The sequence below is a fragment of the Clupea harengus genome, chromosome 17, assembly GCF_900700415.2.
Source record: "Clupea harengus chromosome 17, Ch_v2.0.2, whole genome shotgun sequence".
Lineage (NCBI taxonomy): Eukaryota > Metazoa > Chordata > Actinopteri > Clupeiformes > Clupeidae > Clupea > Clupea harengus.
Window position 1 is genome coordinate 17207382 of NC_045168.1, and position 21355 is coordinate 17228736.

Sequence of the window (21355 nt, forward strand, 5' to 3'; positions counted from 1 at the left end):
CTAATGCCTTACCCATCTCAAGAAACTGACAAAGACATTATAGACTACTGTCTTTCCTTTGTCAAGGTATACTCTATGACACCGATACTTTACAAACAAATGGCAAATGGATTGCATTTATATAGCCCTAATGGCTATTTGTTGCCTATCCAATGATTGCAGAGAAAAAGCAACTTCCTAGTGCCTTTGCAGTCAGAAGCCTGGAGGCTGAATGTAGAAATCAGTCAATAAGCCACAATAAGAAGATACTCCATGGATGATCTCACTGTATGAATGACTGGTCAGTCTTTTTAAAGGAATTTAGTTCCCCCCACTCTCTTGTGTTTGGCTGTTTTCCAAAGCCAATTAGAACTATCCCCATCCTCTAACTTTTTACTCAATCCTAACTTCTCTCTCTCTCTCTGTCCGTGTGTGTGTGTGTGTGTGTGTTTGGCACCACTTCCATTTCCTGGGATCCTCGTCTCCAACCCGACTGTCCGCCTCTAAGCATGGTTTGGTATAACTTATCAGTCATTTTGAATGACACTTTTCATACTTATGAGTTAATCCATGTTCATCAAATACAAACATATTCCCACACAATCCAGCAAGAGGCGATGCTGCTGTGTCATCAGTAATCCAGGTGAAAGGTGAACGAACTGAAGAAGAGCAGACATAAGCCTACCTTAGTTTAATCAGCTGTTGGATATGTCTAAATGATGCCTGACATTTTTCGAATTAAGCTATTGTCTGAGAACGTTTTTTGAGTGCACCGCAAGTGCCTGTGCCTTAATTTGACTTTTCGGTGATCTTAATTCATGTACAGTAAAGGAAATCAAGAAAATAATCTCAATGATGAAAAGAAAGCCACGTTAAACTTTTAATAACATCGAAAATGCAGACTGCATTTCAGCTAAATATCACATTTGTTGCGTTGTAATGGCATTTACGCATTCTACCGAAGGTAAACGATCCTGTTGCAAGTTAGTGTACCGAAATGGAATGTTTTGGTAATTTTCTGTCCGAAATGTCGCGGTTGTTTAAAGGTCTGATTCCCTATCATAGCTATATAGTGAACTCAATAGACAGTGAATCACCGAGTGAACGTTTCGAATATAGCTTGTGACGTATGTTAATGCACCGGAAGAAAACGTGGATTTTAGTCTACCCAGCAGGAAGTACATTGAATGCGCACTCACTTCTCATCGGAGGTTGGACACAGGCAGCTGACAAGTTTATAAATACAATCGGGGTTCTGTGAAACACAATAAAGGTTGGTTTAAAAACACTGGCAATAGCAAAGGTAATCATAAGTTGCCCTGTTTAAATTACGTATGTGTTTGCCATAGAATTCTCATAGTTAATGAAGGACATGAAAGATAGAGGAAGACATTTGAAATTCAGATAAACACAAGAACATGGCGACATTAGCTTGATAAGATCATTTTAGGTCCGTTGCCTAACGGGCAATAGCTAGACATTAATTAGCTTAAACGTAAACGTGTGTGGATGGTGAGAATTGTACAGCTGTCACAAAGATCACCGAAATGCCGATATTTTTTCCCCGCAACAGTTGGCTAGGAAACGTTAAATGTTAGCGTAACTGCTTGTAAAGAAGGACACCGAGGTGTCTTCTCGTGTTTTGCTAGGAGAGGGAAATAGCAGCAGCTTTGATATTTGCCAACTGCAATAATAAGAAACCAGTTTGTTTCTCTCATAGGTGAAATAGTTGTCCGTTATGAGTTTCTTCGGCTTCGGGCAGAGTGCGGAGGTCGATATCGTTCTAAATGATGCCGAAACGAGAAAGAAAGTCGAACACAAGACCGAAGATGGGAAGAAAGACAAGTACTTTCTCTTCTACGACGGAGAGACGGTGAGCGGAAAAGTGAACGTCACTCTCAAAAATCCAGGAAAAAGACTCGAGCACTATGGCATCAAGATCGAGTTTATTGGACAGATCGGTAAGGACATGCTGAACAAGCAAACCTTTGACTTTATTTTGCATTGTTTGTATAGTTTTATATAATTTATTTTTTTAAACGTTGTTAAAGGTTTGCCCTAAGGCTGCAGGAATGAACTACCAGAGATGTTTCATTGGTAAACCCCCTTGCCTGTTGAAACATTTCCTATGTTAACCTTTGAGAGGCCACTGTGGAGTGTGTGTGTGTGTGTGTGTGTGTGTGTGTTTGCCCCCATCTCTGAGTCTCTGTTTTGACACCATCATGAGTTTCCTCAGTGCCTTAATATGGTCAACACGTACATTGATGTTGTAAAGAAATGTGTTTTTGGTGTGTTAGTATTTATGATTGTTACCGTCAGTGACCTTGGGGCGTGTGTGTGTGCTTGTGTCTTCAGAATTGTACTATGACAGGGGAAACCACCACGAGTTTGTGTCGTTGGTGAAAGATCTTGCTCGACCTGGTGAACTCACTAACTCCCAGTCGTTTGACTTTGAGTTCACTCACGTGGAGAAACCCTACGAGACCTACACGGGCCAGAACGTCAAACTGAGGTGAGATCGGCGACGTTCGCCCCGCCCTCCTCTGGTCACGCACTTAGTCTCCATAGCAACGTCACCCCGTTTCTTCCTCTCTTCAATGTCTATTCATTTAGCAGAGTTAGCTCTTGTGTGAACGAGAAAGAGCTTCAGGTGTGTCTCAGCATAACGGTATTGAGAGGTACACCTGTCTCAGCATGTTGGTATTGAGATGTACACGTGTCTCAGGTGTGTTGGTGTGTTATTCTCAGGTATTGAGAGGTATACCTGTCTCAGGTGTGTTGGTGTGTTATTCTCAGGTATTGAGAGGTATACCTGTCTCAGGTGTGTTGATGTGTTATTTGCAGGTATTTTCTCCGCGCCACCATCAGCAGAAGACTCAATGACGTCAGTAAGGAGATGGACATTGTGGTCCACACTCTCAGTACATATCCAGAGCTCAACTCCTCCATCAAGATGGAGGTCGGCATCGAAGACTGTCTTCACATCGAGTTTGAGTACAACAAGTCCAAGTATGACCCATTCCACCGTTAGAACAATAATAAGGATACGTGATCGGCTTTGTTGATGCAGCCGAAGATAAAACCTTGAAATACGGAACGTTAAATTGTCTTTTAAACATACAGGTATCACCTGAAGGATGTGATCGTGGGGAAGATTTACTTCCTGCTTGTGAGAATAAAGATCAAGCACATGGAGATTGACATCATCAAGAGGGAAACCACGGGAACGGGTCCCAGCGTGTATCATGAGAACGACACCATTGCCAAGTATGAGATTATGGATGGTGCACCTGTTCGAGGTAAACAACAACAACAACATGGGTCTGTTTAGAATGTTTAGAATCTTCTACAACAGTTGTTGATGTCAGCTTGGTGTCTGAAGTTGCTGTGTTAAAGCATATCTCAGTTTGAGAATGTGCCTGCATTGTCCGTACTACCTTAAGCAGCAGGTAAAGTTGGGTTTTCAGATAATCATGGGATTCTATATAGACATGTAGGGATATATAATCATGGGAGGATATATAATCATGGGAGGGATATATAGACATGTAGGGATATATAATCATGGGAGGGTTATATAGACATGGGAGGGATATATAATCATGTATTTGTGGGCAATCCCCCAGTTAGACATTGCTTGAGTGTTTGAGTGTGTTTTGAACTCTGATCCCTGAACTCTTAAGCTAGTTGGTCATTTGAAAATATAATTGTTAAAATCCACCAGCTCTCTCTTAACTCCCCAGTTAGTGTTAGGCTACATGCAACCCCTTTGACTGTGCCTGTCCACCGCCATCAGGGCAGACATGGGCTGACAGATGTCTAGGCAGTGTGGAATGGTGAACAGGCTCTACAGGCTTTTATGAGGCTGTGCTGTTGTGCTCCCCAAACTGGTCTTTGATGCAATGCCTCAGTGAGTCAGTCAGGTGACACCCTTCCAGTGGTTGTGTAATTGCATTGGTTTAGCCAGTAGTGCTAATGGCCTTAGAGCTTACGGAGTGAGTGAGTGAGTGAGCGTGTGTGTGTGTGTCTGCTGTGTCCTTGAAGACTCCGTTAGTGTAGAAACTCTAAATCCGTCTGGGTCATGTGCTTTAAGACCACTGGGCCTCACGAGATGAGTAGTGTAGTTTATTGATTGGCTGTGGAGAAGGGGCCTCCATAAACCACTATAAACATGGAACAGCCTCCATAAAGCCCTGTGAACATGGCACACTCTGTCTCCCGGTCGGCTGTGTCATAGGGACTGAGGTTATACACACACCTCTCCTGAGGTTATACACACACACGTCCCCCTCTCCTCAGGTTATACACACACCTCTCCTGAGGTTATATACACACACACGTCCCCCTCTCCTGAGGTTATACACACACCTCTCCTGAGGTTATATACTCACACACACGTCCCCCTCTCCTGAGGTTATACACACACCTCTCCTGAGGTTATACACACACCTCTCCTGAGGTTATACACACACACACGTCTCTCTCCTGAGGTTATACACACACCTCTCCTGACGTTATATACACACACGTCCCCCTCTCCTGAGGTTATACACACACACGTCCCCCTCTCCTGAGGTTATACACACACGTCCCCCTCTCCTGAGGTTATATACACACACGTCCCCCTCTCCTGAGGTTGTACACACACGTATTTGGACCCACACCAGGCATATTGTGAATGTAGATGTATATACTGCTGTGTGTGTGTGTGTGTGTGTGTGTGTGTGTTATGTGAATGTAGATGTATATACTGCCCTCCTGTACTTTGGAAATGCTTCCGCGACATGAGCCTATGTTGATCAGTTCAATTCATAAATTCCCTTTGATATTTCAACACATTTCCAGATTACTCTTGAATATCGTGAAAAATATAGAAGAAATTACACTGACAAGTGCTACAGGCGGAATATGTGCGTGGGGGGAGGGGGTGTGGCGACGGCGGTTAGTGTTCTACCCCGATAACTGCACATATTTAAGTGTTACAGGCAGAATATCTGTGCGGGGGGAGGGGGTGTGGCGGCGGCGGCGGTTACAAACACGCACGTGCGTGCAGGCACATCAGTGGGCCGCAAATTACTTTCTAGTCAGAATGGTGGTCCCTGGGACAAAACCAGTTGAAACCAGTTTAGACCACAGGGAACCCAAGGGCTAGATACCATACTCCACTGACGAGCTGTGCAGCGATCAGGAGGAGCACTGACTGGTCTGTGAAAGTCAGAGAGCCAGACCCAGCTTGGCCTGCGGATGTATGTGTGTTTAACACCTAAATGAATTTGATCTGGATCTGTCTGTCTGTCTCTCTCTCTCAGGAGAATCGATTCCCGTCCGATTATTCCTGGCGGGCTACGAGATGACGCTTAATTTGATCTGGATCTGTCTGTCTGTCCCAGGAGAATCGATTCCCATCCGATTATTCCTGGCGGGCTACGAGATGACGCTTAATTTGATCTGGATCTGTCTGTCTCTTTCAGGAGAATCGATTCCCATCCGATTATTCCTGGCGGGCTACGAGATGACGCCCACCATGAGGGACATCAACAAGAAGTTCTCCGTGCGCTACTACCTCAACCTGGTGCTCATCGACGAGGAGGAGAGGCGCTACTTCAAGCAGCAGGTACACTGCCCCTCAATAGACCACACTGCCCCCTAGTGGCCACTGCCCCTCAATATACCACACTGCCCCCTAGTGGCCACTACCCCTCAATAGACCACACTGCCCCCTAGTGGCCACTGCCCCTCAATATACCATAGTGGCCAATGTATTATACCACAGTGGCCAATGTATTATACCACAGTGGCCAATGTATTATACCACAGTGGCCAATGTATTATACCACAGTGGCCAATGTATTATACCATAGTGGCCAATGTAATAGAGCATAGTGGCCAATGTAATAGAGCATAGTGGCCAATGTAATAGAGCATAGTGGCCAATGTAATAGACCACCATAGTGGCCAATGTAATATACCATTGGCTGAATGTGTAGGTCTGAAGTTTATTGCGGTCGCTAAGCCACAATAAAAGATGTTCCATGGACGACCTCGAAGTAAAAACTGCTGTGTGTTCTCTTTTAAAGGAACCTAGTTCCTCCCATATTCTTGTGTGTGGCTGTGGCAAAAAATTAGCTGTGTTTTAACTTTTACTCAGTAAAACTTGTTACGTATTTGGTACCACTCCCAACTCCCGGCATACTCAGTCAATACTCAGTCAGTCAATCTTTTCTATGAAGTGACTGCCTGCTTCTCAGCAGTCAGCATTTTTTATTAATTGTCAGCCATTTTGAGTGAGGCAACCAAAGCTTTCACCTCAAGTTGGTCCATGTTCACCAGACACAAAAAATATTACCACATAATATTATTGATATCGTAGTATTGACATAGTATTATTGATAGTATTATTGACATAGTATTATTGACCTAGCATTATTGATATCGTATTGTTGACATCATTTTTTATATTGTATTATTGATATAGTATTATTGACTCTGGCTTTGAGGGCCTGCTGAGTGGCCCACACTGAAAGGTGCTGCAGTGCAGTGCAGTGCTCTGGCTCTGCACAGGTCTGTCGCCCCCATGGGTATGGCGGTTTCTATCTCTGCTCACTGGTCTCTGCCCTGCTCTGCTCCACAGGAGATCACCCTCTGGAGAAAAGGGGACATCGTCAGAAGAAGCATGTCCCAGCAGGCCACCATAGCCTCGCAGAGATTCGAGAGCCCCTCCGAGAGAGTGCAGGAGCCAGCGAAGGAGAAGGAGGACAGCAGCTAGGCTGGAGCCCGAGTCCAAGCGAGGGGCCCCCGATGGAGCCCGGGTCCGAGGGGGGGGGGCCCCGAGGGGCGGCCTCTCAGCGCTATCGTCGTCACTGTTCTGGTAGCTTCCAGTTTTTGTGTAATTCTAGCTGCTTCAAAAGGGATCAGAGGAATCAGATACTTCCCCCCCATAGCACCTCACTCTCGACAGGCTCTGGAACTCAGCCGGATGTGAGCCGAAGCCCGTCCGGAGTGAGCTGGTATGGGGGGCAGCCATGTGGGAATAGCTAACGGGGGACAGCCTGTGTGGGCCTCTCAGGTGATCAAGTGAAGTTCTTTGTAATGTGAGCTTAGTTTTGTACAACTTGGATCTGAAAAAAATATGCAACATAAAAAAAAGAGGGTGTACTCAACAGCCCCCTCTAGAGGATGTACTCAACAGCACCCCCTAGAGGGTGTACTCAACAGCACGCTCTAGAGGGTGTACTCAACAGCACCCTCTAGAGGATGTACTCAACAGCACGCTTCTAAATTGAACAAACCTTTTCTTTTCTCATGTATGGGTTGGAATGTATAGTATATTTTTGATACGTTTAACTCCACGTGCACCCGCCCCATTCCGCGCCCGTTGTATTGTAGGAGAGAGAGAGAGAGAGAGAGAGAGAGATGTTGCGTTCTCTGTTTAAACATTCCATTAGAGAAACATGTATACCCCAGGCATTCCCATCTGACCTTCATAATCATGTTCATTTTAAGGATACTATTTTTTTTTGCACTAACAATTTAAGTATGCTTTGCTGTCCTTTCTAGTGTTCTGTGGCTATTCCATGTGAATCTGCACTGGGGAAACGAGTGTGTGAACCTTGACCCCAGGGTCGTCTCCGCGGCGACACCCTGCAGGTCCTGGATCAGTTGACTAACATTCTGCGGGACTTAGGGCTTCGACCATTGTATAGAGCTGGACATACAAACATGTGAATACTTAAAAAAGAAAAAAATATCTACTATTTTGTTTCTTTGTTGACCTCTGTCTTTTAAAACTGTCTTTTAAATCCAGTACCTTCTGCAATGACCTTTCTGATTCTCTGAGACAAAGGTATTTTGTTTTGCCGTACGAGTAGGGTTGTCTTCAAGAGCAAGTAGCCAAAAAAAAAAAAAAAAAAACACAAAAGACAAAAGCAATCAATCGTGAGGCTTCCACTGCTCGATGCGCTTGTTTTTGTAAGGCATTTACACTTTTATTACCATACACATATACTGAAAGCACAGAGGAGGCTCTCTCGCTCGTACGTACCTTACTGATTACTGTTGACAGTATTCTAATACGAATTATGTGTACATGTGTCCAGTCTTAAGAATTAACAAAGAATCTAGACCAGTCGACTCCGACTGGAGGTAGGATAAGTCACCTGGTAGTAATGTGTGTGTGTGTGTGTGTGTGTGTGTATGAGAGAACACTTCTGAAATTACTCATATATATATAACCTCTTGCTCTTCTGTGTGTGTGTGTGGGAGTGTAACACGACTCTGTGAGTGTGTTGTCTCTTGCCGCAGTGAGGCTCTGCTGCCCCCTGTCTGTGTGGAGGCCGGAGGAGCCCTCTGGTCAAATAAACTTCTAATCTGTCAACTCAAAGCCTGTCTCCCTCTGCGTCTCTTTGAACACGGAGTGCCAGCGAGACAGACGCAGACGCTAAGGTCCAGTGAACACCTGGCTAACTATAGAAGGCTTTAGGAACTATAAAACAATATCAATATAATATCAAAAATAATCTGAACTGAATGATCTTAGTTTACAGAATGTGACTGGTTTCTCTCTGTTGTTGAGTGGTGGCATAGACCTCATAACGGTTCTTTGTCTTCCATACTCAAGACAAAATTGAATTCCTCTGAAAGAAAAAACAACAGGCAGTGTGTTAGGAAATCATGGCATGCTTCGCTTATGAGAGTAGTTATGGTTGTGGGCTATAGCTGGATGTAACCATGATGCCTTCATATAGGCTACGATATAATACTGTGAGAGCCTCACCTATTAGCATGATGCCTTCATATAGGCTACGATATAATACTGCGAGAGCCTCACCTATTAGCATGATCCCTTCATATAGGCTACGATATAATACTGTGAGAGCCACACCTATTAGCATGATGCCTTCATATAGGCTACGATATAATACTGTGAGAGCCACACCTATTAGCATGATCCCTTCATATAGGCTACGATTTAATACTCTGAGAGCCACACCTATTAGCATGAAGGTAATGGCCAATATCAGCTCTGACTGGATCTATAGACTATAGTCCTACAGTTCAGCCGGTTCAGAAGCTCACAATACCAAGGACACTGACTGCCAGGGATGACTACTTGGAGTACTGTAAGACTATGAGTACGTGATGAGTACTGTAAGACTATGAGTAGGTGAAGAGGGCTGACTACTATGAGTACTGTAAGACTATGAGTAGGTGATGAGTACTGTAAGACTATGAGTACGTGATGAGGGCTGCGTAACTGCGGGGGGGCTGGCGTGTCCCCGTCCTCACCTGCAGTGAGAGGCTGCACTGAGAGCCTGGCCCTGGTGAAGAGAGCCATGTCCCTCAGGGGGCCGCCCTTGGCCTTGTGCTCCAGGTGCAGCTTCTTCAGCTCCGCCAGGGACACGTAGCGCGTCAGCGTCCGCTCGTACTGCACGTCGACCTGAGGGGGGAGCACACACACCTTCAGGAGCGGAGAGGGGGAACACACACACACACCTTCAGGAGCCAAGAGGGGGAACACACACACACCTTCAGGAGCCAAGAGGGGGAACACACACACACACCTTCAGGAGCCGAGAGGGGGAACACACACACCTTCAGGAGCCGAGAGAGGAAACACACACACACTTTCAGGAGCCGAGAGGGGAAACACACACACACACCTTCAGGAGCCGAGAGGGGGAACACACACACCTTCAGGAGCCGAGAGGGAAACACACACACACACCTTCAGGAGCCGAGAGGGGAAACACACACACACACCTTCAGGAGCCGAGAGGGGAAACACACACACACACACCTTCAGGAGCCGAGAGGGGAAACACACACACACCTTCAGGAGCCGAGAGGGGAAACACACACACACACACCTTCAGGAGCCGAGAGGGGGAACACACACACCTTCAGGAGCCGAGAGGGGAAACACACACACACCTTCAGGAGCGGAGAGGGGAAACACACACACCTTCAGGAGCCGAGAGGGGAAACACACACACACCTTCAGGAGCCGAGGGGAAACACACACACACCATCAGGAGCCGAGAGGGGAAACACACACACACCTTCAGGAGCGGAGAGGGGAAACACACACACACCTTCAGGAGCCGAGAGGGGAAACACACACACCTTCAGGAGCCGAGAGGGGAAACACACACACCTTCAGGAGCGGAGAGGGGAAACACACACACACACCTTCAGGAAAAAGAACACCCAAGTACCAGAGCGACATTGGTGGCAAACTATCTTTTAACGTGAGAATACTATGCGTCATGAATCCAGGCAGTCTGGACACAACAAGTGTGTCTGTGTTCTCCCGCTAGAGAGATAAGACTGGATGATGCAAAAGTGTTCTAACATATAACACCTGCCTCGACACGGCTAGAAAGAGGCTGTGGATTTAACACTACAGAGTGGCGGGGTAATGCCTGATTTTTCTGAGTTAAAATAGAAGCTCACTTACACTCAGTTCAGTACTACAGACAGACCTCTGCTCCTGTACAGCTGAGATGCAGAGCTTCTTACCATGCTCCATTTGGGATTGTCCGGCTTACTGGAAGCATCATAGTGCACATCTTTCTTGTCAAACTGGGTGTGATCCACATACGCCTCCTTGACAATCTAGGAAAAATAATCACAGATCAGTCCCATGACGGATGATCATGTGAGGTAGGCAGGCTCACTCCAGACAGCAGGCAACACTGGAGCGGACCTGGCCCACACGTGGCTCACATCTCCCCTAAGGCCACTGGAGCCTCACCTTCATGAGTCCCGCAACCCCGGGCTCCTTGCAGTTGCTGTGGTAGAAGAACGCCTGGTGACCGACCTTCATGTCCCGCATGAAGTTACGAGCCTGCGGAGAACGGAGAAACAGCCATTCAAATAAGCTTAATTTAAAAACGAATTTATGGTCTGCAGATGTTATTTATATACACATGAAAAGAAAATCGATCTGGCTTCATTTGAACCTGACTGACATCACAGTTGCCAAACATGCACCTCAGCACCGCGCTTAATGTCACGGTAAATGTCAGAAGACTTTGGTCATCTTTCATACCTGGTAGTTTCGGACTCCATCCCAGCAGTCGGTCTGATTGGGGAGGGCCTTAAGATCTTCGATTCCAAACTATAAATAATAAAGGATGAATAATAAAGGATAAACGATGAATAGTTAGGCTACAGCATCTACGTTTCACCGAATGTAAACATTGTATTTAGGTTACCACACACAGTAGCTACCTTCATATCGATTCCGTTCTGAAATCTGCTCTCGGGTTCAGACTTCATCAGCCAATGACTGTAGGATGCTTTGCTGGGGGAATCTTTCGCCTTGCTCGCTTCTTTCCCTCTGGACTTGCCCGAGTGTGCTGTTTTCCGCTTGCCTGTACTCCGAGTCGCTGTTTCGGGAGTGTTGTCTTCACTGCCGGAGTCAGCCTGGACAGCTAACATATAGGAAAACAGTATCATACAGATCAGTGGTCTCTACAACAAACGCTTTCGCGTAATATTTCAGTTTAGACATTTTAAACTTGCGTGGACTTACTTTTGGTGGTATTTCTAGGGCCACGTGCCCTCTTTCTTGGGGGCATGTTTTTGATGTCAATGATTAGTGGTCAGCCGGCCCGAAATACAGGATCGCTCCGTCTTGTTTGATGCAGGCCGTCAGGAATGCAAAGCCGGTTAGCGGTATAAAGGTGATCGGTCCTGTGTAGACTACTGACCCGCTTTTCCCGCGCCTAGTTTGATAGGTTACGCAATGTTATGATCATCCATGGGATGCTTCCGTCAGCGTGCGTGTAGCGTAATAGTGAATATAAGACAAATACTTCAGAGAACACCGAAATAAGACTTCGAAGCTTATTGTAGTGTTATTCCCGTAGATGTGTAATCACGCGCTTTTTTCCTGGCGTTTAAGTGCAGTCGCCTAGTTTAGTCGTAAAGCTCCTGGCTGACCTAACTTGAACTACTCCTGTCAAAACTACATTACCCATAAGCAGTGTGATGTAACAACCAAAATCATCATGGCGGCCGTCGGGACATTATCAAGATTTGTCAGGTTAAGTTCATTTGTTGGCAAAAGTCGGCGTTTAATATTTAACAGAATACAGAGACGAGGAATTGCATCCTGCATCGATCGTAAGTTTTACAAAGACTACATGAATAATTGTATTGCTGTATTTCATGCAAAGAGGTGGTCTGTTAGATAAGATACTATTGAGGATTCAGAATGGGTTAGATCACAGACATTAGGGTTAAGTTAGATTTGGCAACAATGTAACATGTTCGTTGTTGTTGTGTTATGTTAATATGACTGTCGCTGAAATCATGGATAAACCCCTTCGGTCAAATGAATGAAGATGATAGGTAAAACAGTGCGACACCCTTGATGGATACATCCCTCAGTGGGTAGCGAGGCTGTATATAATATTTGACTAATGTTAGCTTTTAAATAGTTGATTCTCGTTTGCACTGTACCAAAACGACTCTGCAATCTGAAATTGAAGTTGTGGGCGAAAAGTTAGGATCGCTAAAACTGAAATTGCGCTGTAAGTTAGGTACACCCGACCCATTCATTCATGAGGATCATTGACCTTAGAGAGGCATGTCTCCTGTTTGAGGACGTAATTGTGTTAATGTTATGTCACATTGCATATTTCTTTAAAATGCCATGAAGGTTTGTCGCCCACCAACAATTATAAAACCGAGAGACTGTTTAAAGCCGGTGCATGTCAAGTTGTGCATTCTGTTCATGCGTCTTGCTTATTGTACACGTCACGTGATATACAGCCAGCCATTCAGGTTGGGGGTGTGCGTTTGACGCGGAAGTGTAATTCCTAAGTGTTTTTCTGATCACTGAGTATTTAAATCACAACATTTATGTCTGTACTTGTCTTAAATTACTTCCGAGTGCTTTCTAAATAGGATATCTACACCAAGACAACTCCAGTCCAATTCAAGTTTGTTCTAGCCTGCTCTCTGAAGATCTGTGATTTATAAAAGTGGCAAACTTGTATGAACTTATTCATATGTGATTTCTCCTGCTTAAGGGTTGGTTATCAATTGTGCATGTTTCAGTTGACTGTTCTTGTTTCATAGCATCTCTAGGCCTCACTGATGAACAAAAAGAATTTCAGAAAGTGGCGTTTGACTTCGCAGCCAATGAAATGGCACCACACATGGCAGAATGGGACGAAAAGGTGTGAATATTTCACTCTATGATTTCTTTCTTCATTGTTGTCAGACCCAACACTGCCAGATTCACCCAATAAATGTGATGGACTTCAAATGAAAAAGGCACATTGCAGATGATGTCACTACAGATCAAATCAGATTACAAATGACATATTGATAAATAAAAAAAAAGTTTTTTTGAGTTATTGCTGGAGATAACCTATGTGATTGCTAATATGTGAAAGCCCTGCCTCTAACCTCTGTGAGCAGGAGATCTAAGCCCTGCCCCTAACCTCTAACCTTTAACCTCTGTGAGTAGGAGATCTTCCCGGTGGAGTGCATGCGTAAGGCGGCGCAGCTGGGCTTCGGGGGGATCTACACGCAGCCAGAGGTGGGCGGCTCGGGCCTCTCCCGTCTGGACACCTCCGTCATCTTCGAGGCCCTGTCCACGGGCTGCGTCAGCACCACCGCCTACATCAGCATTCACAAGTGAGCCTCATTCACCTGTCTCATCCACACCGTCACATCAGCATTCACCTGTCTCTCATCCACACCGTCACATCAGCATTCACCTGTCTGTCATCCACACCGTCACATCAGCATTCACAAGTGAGCCTCATTCACCTGTCTGTCTCCAGTGTCCTCACTTAAGACATGCTGACTAAGGCTGGCCTGTTTCAATCCAAAAGGGACGCTTCCAAAACTGTGTGAATTATTGATTACCTCTTGCATTTCTACCAGAGCAGTTTTTTTAGGGTGACGCGTGTAGTTTGGGTAAGCGATGCATTTTGAATGAGACGCACGGCCGCCTGTCAGATGTAGGTCAGGCCTGATCACCCAGTATTACAGCCAGCAGCATGCCACTCGCCACACCCTGAGAGGCAGGGATGCTAACTCTCTGCTGATTTCACAGCATACAGGCAGGGATGCTAACACTCTGATTTCACAGCATACTGTCACATGCCGGCTCTCTGCATGCAACATGAACGGGAGTTCCACACACAAGGTTATATAATAAAACGGATTTATTAAAGTATAATAGAAACAGTCAGTATAATTGTCAGAAATAAAAGTGTGGTGCAAGCGGGTGTCTAAGTAGTGTACACATGTCCAACAAACAAACATAAACGACACCTCGAAGAGAGGGAGCCTCCTGCACACTGGACCAAGGCCTTCTTATGGTGCAGCTCATCAAGGCCTCATTCCTCACACCTGCCCAGACTCTGCTACTCAGCTGTGGAGAATAGAGAGCACTGATAGCAGGGGGCGGGGCAGACCAGGCTGGGTCGTGACAATACAGGCAGGGATGCTAACTGTCTGCTGATTTCACAGCATAAAGACAGGGATGCTAAATGTCTGCTGATTTCACAGCATACAGGCAGGGATGCTAACTGTCTGCTAATTTTACAGCATAAAGGCAGGGATGCTAACTGTCTGCTGATTTCACAGCATAAAGGCAGGGATGCTAACTGTCTGCTGATTTCACAGCATACAGGCTGGGATGCTAACTCTCTGCTCATTTCACAGCATGTGTAACTGGATGATTGACACGTTTGGGAACACCGAGCAGAGGGAAAGGTATTGTCCAGATCTTTGTACCATGGACAAGTTGGCCTCCTACTGTCTAACGGAGCCTGGTAAGCCTGAGCACAAGCACACTGTATCCTCCACATAGTCTACCAGAGGTTCCTCCACATAGTCCACCAGAGGTTCCTCCACATAGTCCACCAGAGGTTCCTCCACATGTTTGTGTGATCCCCTGTTCTTCCACATAGTCCACCAGAGGTTCCTCCACATGTTTGTGTGATCCCCTGTTCTTCCACATAGTCCACCAGAGGTTCTTCCACATGTTTGTGTGATCCCCTGTTCTTCCACATAGTCCACCAGAGGTTCTTCCACATGTTTGTGTGATCCCCTGTTCTTCCACATAGTCCACCAGAGGTTCTTCCACATGTGTGTGTGGTCCCCTACTCTCTGGTCCTGCATGTACCCCAGCACAGGCTCAGGACGGAGAGGAGGTGTGCTGCGCTCCCCTAGTCTGTTGGTAAGGTCCTGTTTGTGCTCTCAGGCGCTGGAAGTGATGCAGCCTCTCTCCTGACCACCGCCCAGCTCAAGGGAGACCACTACGTCCTCAATGGATCCAAGGTACGCTGGTTGGATGGCACTGTTTGATGGCTTATTAGCAGTCAATATCACGTGTGTGTGGAATGTGTAAATACAATATAAAGTTAATTCTTCCAAACTGAAGTCTGATTTTTCATGGCGCTTTGCCTTTCTTCCTCAGCTTTTTACTTGCATCATACCTCCCTTGTCTGTCCCTGTGTTACGAACTACAGCAAGTTAGTAGCAAAGATTGATGTAGAACACAGAGACCGCTGGTTGTTCCAAGTGGTTTTTATTAACCCTTAACTCAAAAAGGGTCTAAAGAGACCACAAGTGTAACAAAGACGCCAAAACGGGCAAGCAAATGCCGGTAAGGCAGACACAAGCTGCAACAAAGGACCCACTAGTCCACAAAAGCTGGGGCCAGGCAGCACAGTGAGGCTGCGCGACGTTCCAGCAGAATCGAGTTGGCCAAAGGCCCGAAGGTTCACAAAAAGCTATATCCAACGAAATGGCGATCTCAGGCGTGCTCCCTGGTGATGCAATGAGGCAGCCCTTTATGCCGGGGATGATCAAGTGTCGGCCAATGACGACCTCAAGTTACTAAATGGGAAAAATACGTAACAAACAGGGCACAAAACTGAAACAATATTAACTCACCACCAGGGCTGGCCAAACTCGCTGGGGGAAAATAACTAAAAAAAGACAGGTTCGTAACACTGTGTATGTCAGATGAGTCACTGTAACTGTAACTGTGAGCTCTGACCTCTGACCTGTGTGCTTGCCCAGGCCTTCATCAGTGGCGGGGGGGACACAGACGTGTATGTGGTGATGTGCCGCACTGGAGGGAAGGGAGCGAAGGGCATTTCCTGTGTTGTGGTGGAGAAGGGAACGCCAGGACTCGGCTTCGGCAAGAAGGAGAAGAAGGTGGGTTAATACAAATATATTTATTTAGTGTTTATCTCTGAGGTTTATCTAGAGGTTGGGTTTAACTGTCTGTAGATTGTTTTACTCTGCATGTGTGTAGTCACAGTATTTATGTGTTTTTTTTTTTAAGTTGTCCACCAGGGGGCATAAGTGAATTAAACCTATCCTCTGAAGGAACCCATTCAGTCCTCACTAAAGTTTAGTCTCACCCAATCAGGTGGGGTGGAACTCTCAGCCAACCAGAGCGGTGATATTTGAGGACTGTGCCGTCCCAGTAACCAATCGGCTCGGAGCTGAGGGTCAGGGCTTCAGCATTGCAATGAAGGGACTGAACGGAGGCCGCATCAACATCGGTGAGACGTCCTTATCTACCTGAGTGGACTGACTCAGTCGAGTCTCTCTTATCTACCTGAGTGGACTGACTTAGTCGAGTCTCTCTTATCTACCTGAGTGGACTGACTCAGTCGAGTCTCTCTTATCTACCTGAGTGGATCGACTCAGTCGAGTCTCTCTTATCTACCTGAGTGGACTGACTCAGTCGAGTCTCTCTTATCTACCTGAGTGGAATGATTCAGTCGAGTCTCTCTTATCTACCTGAGTGGAATGATTCAGTCGAGTCTCTCTTATCTACCTGAGTGGACTGACTCAGTCGAGTCTCTCTTATGATCTACCTGAGTGAACTGACTCCGGTGTGGTCATGGTCATGCTGAGGACGGTGAAGACCACGGCACCCTTCTCTCGGTCTGGTTTCACTGATCCTAAGCAGGCGTACATGCAGTCACAGATCGGTCTTCAAGTGTGTGTGTGTGTGTGTTTCATGGGCTTGTGCTGTGTGTGTTCCTACAGTGTGTGTGTGTGTGTGTGTGTGTGTGTGTTTCATGAGCTTGTTGCTGTGTGTGTTCCTATGGTGTGTGTGTGTGTGTGTGTGTGTGTGTGTGTGTGTGTGTGTGTGTGTGTGTGTTTCATGAGCTTGTTGCTGTGTGTGTTCCTACAGTGTGTGTGTGTGTGTGTGTGTGTGTGTTTAATGGGCTTATTGCTGTGTGTGTTCCTGCAGCGTCGTGTTCTTTGGGAGCCGCTCATGCGTGTGTGCAGCTTGCTCGAGATCATCTGTGTGTGCGCAAGCAGTTTGGAGAACCCCTGTCCAGTAATCAGGTAAGAAACACGGCAAACACACCTGGCACCTGACACAGAGTGACACAGTGTGACACAGAGTGCCTTAAATGCTCGTAGCAGAACTATATTTGTTCTCGATCACTGGCAAGTGTACTATTCCTTGTGTCACACCGTTGCCAGCGGTCAATAAGTAAAAATAGTCATTTTCATTACAAATCAGTAAAACCGTTTACTGCGTTCTCACCTAGGCTCAATGTTTTGACAGTGGTTATGTCCCAAACTCTGTAATTTATCAGACCTACTGTCAATCACATTCATATACATGAATGTGCTAGGACGCGCACAGTTGATTCAATACGGCTAGGGGGCGCTTCAAAACCCTGGACAAAAGGTCAGTTAAAGATCAGACCAAAAACAAAAATGCAATCTTAAATTTGGCCAGCAGGGGTCACTGTTTGTACAGTTTACTTTGGCAGTTTGTCTATGCAATACGAAACAGACACACACAGTTTGAATCCATACCATTGAATCCATTTTTGGCTTTTGTGTTTTTTTTTCATGAGGTATTGTTTCATCTGCTAAGATGCAGTGGTGATGTGGTTCCCCTGGTGTTTAGTCCCTAGTGTTCAGTTCCTGGTGTTTACTAATGCAGTGATGTTGTGGTTCCCCAGGTGTTCAGTTCCTGGTGTTTAGTAATGCAGTGATGTCGTGGTTCCCCTGGTGTTTAGTTCTTGCAGTTCAAGCTGGCGGAGATGGCCACTAAGCTGGTAGCGTCTCGTCTGTTGGTGCGGGAGGCGGCGCATGCCCTGCAGGAGAACCGGCCGGACGCTGTGGCCCTCTGCTCCATGGCCAAACTCTTTGCCACCGACGAGTGCTTCACGGTGAGCACCGCCATCCACGTGTGTGTGTGTGTGTGTGTGTGTGTGTGTGTGTGTGTGTGTGTGTGTGTGTGTGTGTGTGTGTGTGTGTGTGTGTGTGTGTGTGTGTGTGTGATGAGTGCTTCACGGTGAGCACCGCCATCCACACACCTGTGTGTGCGTGTGTGTGTGTGTGTGTGTGTGTGTGTGTGTGTGTGTGTGTGTGTTTGAGTGCTTCACGGTGAGCACCGCTATCCACACACCTGAGAAAAGAAAGAATGGCTCCATGTGTATGTGTGTTAACGTGTGAGAAAAAGCTTGTGTGTGTGTGTGGCTACAGTTACTCTTAGGTGCTAGTGGTTCAGTATTAATCCTGCTGATGAAATGACAGCTAAAGATAGATTGAGTCATAGATGAAGGGTTTGTAAATCTCATCAAAGCAGGATGGGGGGTGGGGGGGTGTGTGTGTGTGTGTGTGTGTGTGTGTGTGTGTGAGTGAGATGGGGGGTGGGGGCGATATGAGAAGATATGACAAACCCCTCTTACTGTACTCACACCAGGGCTTTAACATAATGTGTAGAGGTGTGTGTGTGTGTGTGTGTGAGAGAGAGAGAGTGTGTGTGTACATATGTGTGTGTCTTACTGGAAGGAGGTCTGATGAATGTGATTAATCCAAGCCCCAACATGCACTGTTTCAGAGAGACGTATAGCCACCTGTCATTGAGATGACCTGTATATGACCTGTGGGAGCTGTTGTCTGACATTATTGATGTTCCCTGGGGGCGTTCTGCTTGGGTGGCTCAGTGCTGCTCCTGCTGTAGGTCCTCCCTGGCAGAGCTGTGTGTCTCAGTGTGTGTGTGATTCTGATGCGTGTGTGATTCTGATGAGTGGTTCAGTGTGTGATTCTGATGTGTGTGTGATTCTGATGAGTGGTTCAGTGTGTGATTCTGATGTGTGTGTGATTCTGATGTGTGTGTGATTCTGATGTGTGTGTGATTCTGATGAGTGGTTCAGTGTGTGATTCTGATGTGTGTGTGATTCTGATGTGTGTGTGATTCTGATGAGTGTGTGATTCTGATGCGTGTCCCTCGTCCCCACAGATCTGTAATCAGGCCCTGCAGATGCACGGGGGCTACGGCTACCTGAAGGACTACGCCGTCCAGCAGTTCGTGAGAGACATCAGAGTCCACCAGATACTGGAAGGTAACACACACACACACACACACACACACACACACACACACACACACACACACACACACACACACACACACACACACTCTTGTCTCATTTCACCAGATACTCAAGGGTCACACACACACACACACATCTAATTTCAACCGATACTGGAGGGTAAAATACACACGCACACACACATCTAATTTCAACAGATACTGGAGGGTAATACACGCACACGCGCACACACACACACACACACACACACATCTAATTTCAACAGATACTGGAGGGTAATACGCACGCACACACACACACACACACACACACACATCTAATTTCAACAGCTACTGGAGGATAATACACACTCACGCACACACACACACACATCTAATTTCAAGAGATACTGGAGGGTAATACACACACACACACACACACACACACATCTAATTTCAACAGATACTGGAGGGTAATACACACACGCACGCCTGTCATTGTTGTTGGATAAACAGAAGAGCAGTCATTTGTCAGACTGAGGTTGGTCTTTCCCTCCGCAGGAACCAACGAGGTGATGCGTTTGATCATCGCTAGAGATCTACTGATGGACTCCTGATGCTGATCAGCGTCACCTTTCACCTTTCACCTGAGGGAATGGACTCTATGCGCACATCTTGCTACTGCAGTGATGCGTTGTTACCTCGACTGTGTGTGTGTGAGAGGAAGCGTTACTACTCTGTGTGTGTGTGGTGTGTGTGTGTGTGTGTGTGTGCGGAAGCGTTACTACTCTGTGTGTGTGTGTGTGTGTGCGCGGAAGCGTTACTACTCCGCGTGTGTGTGCGGAAGCGTTACTGTGGGGATCTGGACCTTCCAGCAGACGGATTTGGGTCACCTGGTGTTTAGAGCTCTTTCAGTAGGTTTACTTCCGTTTATTCTAGGAATTATTGAAATGATTTAAATCCTGTGAGAAGATATTTTACATTGTTTGTGTGATGTAACACTCCATCTTAACATGTTGTGGTTGTATATCTGTGTTCTCTTCGTGGAGTCATTGCAGTCTTTGATAAATGCCTTATATGTTTGTATATCTGTTCTTCATGGAGTCATTGCCGTGTTTGATACATGCCTTATACGTTTGGATGCCTTATGGGACTGACACCGGCAGCCATGCTGAGATGGGTCCCCGTGGTTACGGTTGCGCCTGGGGTTCCCGTGGTTACGGTTGCACTGGGGGCTAGTGTAGGTGGTGGGTTAGACAGACTGAGTCAGCAGATTACCACATCCTTGCTTCTTGCCCCCCAGATAATCCCCATTTCAGATTAAGATAAAGGCTAAGAGGTACATGAGATTTTCCATTTTCGTTTTCAATGATGAATGAAGCATTCACATCTAATGCCACCCCCCCCCTTTCCCCCACACACTGATCAGCCCCCCCCCCCCCCCCCAGCGGAAGTCACTGTAGATAGTGGACAGTGACGACTATCACTGACGACCCCCCCCCCCCCCTGATTTATATTGTATTAAAAATGATAGGATTATATATTGGATATTGTGGCTCCCAGTGACATTACAGCATATCAGCACCTCAGCCAGGGAAGACTGCTGTGACCCAGTCATGGGATTGGGAATCTGTCTATGTCTGTACCACACACACACACACCACACGTGCGCGCGCACAAATAAATAAATAAATAAATAAATGCAGATGATGTAACTCTGGTGTTTGGCCCTCCTGGTAGTGTCGCTGTATTTCCTGGTACTCGTCCCAGCGGATCATGACAACGACTCAGAGAGAGGAAAACATCTATAGACACGAAGACAGCTGAAGGACAAGGATGAACTGTTCACAGGATCGGACGAAATCAGCGCGAGTGTGTGTGTGTGCGTGTGCGTGCACATGTGTTTCCGTGCGTGTGTGTGTGTGTGTGTGCGTGTGTGTGTGCGTGCGTGCACGTGCGTGTGGCTATGCTGTAACAGCAGTAATGCCCTTCAGGACTCTTGATAGGACACAAACAGGTGTTGGTTGCCATAGAGACCAC

General features: G+C 46.4%; 3 protein-coding genes across 5 annotated transcripts; 2 read left to right on the forward strand and 1 right to left on the reverse strand.

The window, feature by feature from the left end:
- Nucleotides 1–1132: 1132 nt before the first annotated feature.
- On the forward strand, nucleotides 1133–8359 carry vps26b (VPS26, retromer complex component B). Of its 3 annotated transcripts, none has more exons than XM_012831599.3 (7): nucleotides 1133–1252; nucleotides 1700–1940; nucleotides 2335–2491; nucleotides 2824–2988; nucleotides 3103–3278; nucleotides 5451–5593; nucleotides 6611–8359. In XM_012831599.3, exons 2-7 carry the CDS (start codon nucleotides 1718–1720, stop codon nucleotides 6743–6745), a joined length of 999 nt encoding a protein of 332 aa, XP_012687053.1. In that variant the 5' UTR covers nucleotides 1133–1252; nucleotides 1700–1717; the 3' UTR covers nucleotides 6746–8359. The 3 variants fall into 3 exon arrangements, with proteins under 3 accessions (XP_012687053.1, XP_031439559.1, XP_031439560.1); XM_031583699.2 differs by having other exon boundaries at nucleotides 1142–1252; nucleotides 1684–1940; XM_031583700.2 differs by having other exon boundaries at nucleotides 1151–1282.
- On the reverse strand, nucleotides 7847–11882 carry thyn1 (thymocyte nuclear protein 1). The gene is made up of 7 exons (XM_012831600.3): nucleotides 11516–11882; nucleotides 11212–11414; nucleotides 11030–11098; nucleotides 10733–10825; nucleotides 10498–10593; nucleotides 9265–9415; nucleotides 7847–8612 (listed from the first exon to the last, which is right to left on the reverse strand). The coding sequence occupies exons 1-7, from the start codon at nucleotides 11559–11561 to the stop codon at nucleotides 8566–8568; spliced, it is 705 nt and encodes a 234-aa protein (XP_012687054.1). The 5' UTR covers nucleotides 11562–11882; the 3' UTR covers nucleotides 7847–8565.
- Nucleotides 11883–11901: 19 nt separating this feature from the next.
- Nucleotides 11902–20409, forward strand: acad8 (acyl-CoA dehydrogenase family, member 8). The gene is made up of 11 exons (XM_012831575.3): nucleotides 11902–12108; nucleotides 13069–13169; nucleotides 13463–13632; nucleotides 14671–14780; nucleotides 15212–15288; nucleotides 16036–16173; nucleotides 16391–16526; nucleotides 17228–17325; nucleotides 18015–18167; nucleotides 19244–19346; nucleotides 19877–20409. Exons 1-11 carry the CDS (start codon nucleotides 11994–11996, stop codon nucleotides 19930–19932), a joined length of 1257 nt encoding a protein of 418 aa, XP_012687029.2. The 5' UTR covers nucleotides 11902–11993; the 3' UTR covers nucleotides 19933–20409.
- Nucleotides 20410–21355: the final 946 nt, after the last annotated feature.

What these genes read in the sequence shown, in the direction of transcription:
- vps26b (XM_012831599.3), top strand. Translation starts at nt 1,718, where the DNA reads ATGAGTTTCTTCGGCTTCGGGCAGAGTGCGGAGGTCGATATCGTTCTA. An exon ending in GGCCAGAACGTCAAACTGAG is followed by an intron (nt 2,492 to 2,823) that starts GTGAGATCGGCG and finishes TGTTATTTGCAG; the next exon opens with GTATTTTCTCCGCGCCACCA. An exon ending in GGATGGTGCACCTGTTCGAG is followed by an intron (nt 3,279 to 5,450) that starts GTAAACAACAAC and finishes TGTCTCTTTCAG; the next exon opens with GAGAATCGATTCCCATCCGA.
- thyn1 (XM_012831600.3), bottom strand. Translation starts at nt 11,561, where the DNA reads ATGCCCCCAAGAAAGAGGGCACGTGGCCCTAGAAATACCACCAAAA. An exon ending in AGAACGGAATCGATATGAAG is followed by an intron (nt 11,099 to 11,211) that starts GTAGCTACTGTG and finishes TATTATTTATAG; the next exon opens with TTTGGAATCGAAGATCTTAA. An exon ending in AGTGCAGCCTCTCACTGCAG is followed by an intron (nt 8,613 to 9,264) that starts GTGAGGACGGGG and finishes TTTTTCTTTCAG; the next exon opens with AGGAATTCAATTTTGTCTTG.
- acad8 (XM_012831575.3), top strand. Translation starts at nt 11,994, where the DNA reads ATGGCGGCCGTCGGGACATTATCAAGATTTGTCAGGTTAAGTTCATTT. An exon ending in AATTGCATCCTGCATCGATC is followed by an intron (nt 12,109 to 13,068) that starts GTAAGTTTTACA and finishes CTTGTTTCATAG; the next exon opens with CATCTCTAGGCCTCACTGAT. An exon ending in ACGTCCTCAATGGATCCAAG is followed by an intron (nt 15,289 to 16,035) that starts GTACGCTGGTTG and finishes GTGCTTGCCCAG; the next exon opens with GCCTTCATCAGTGGCGGGGG.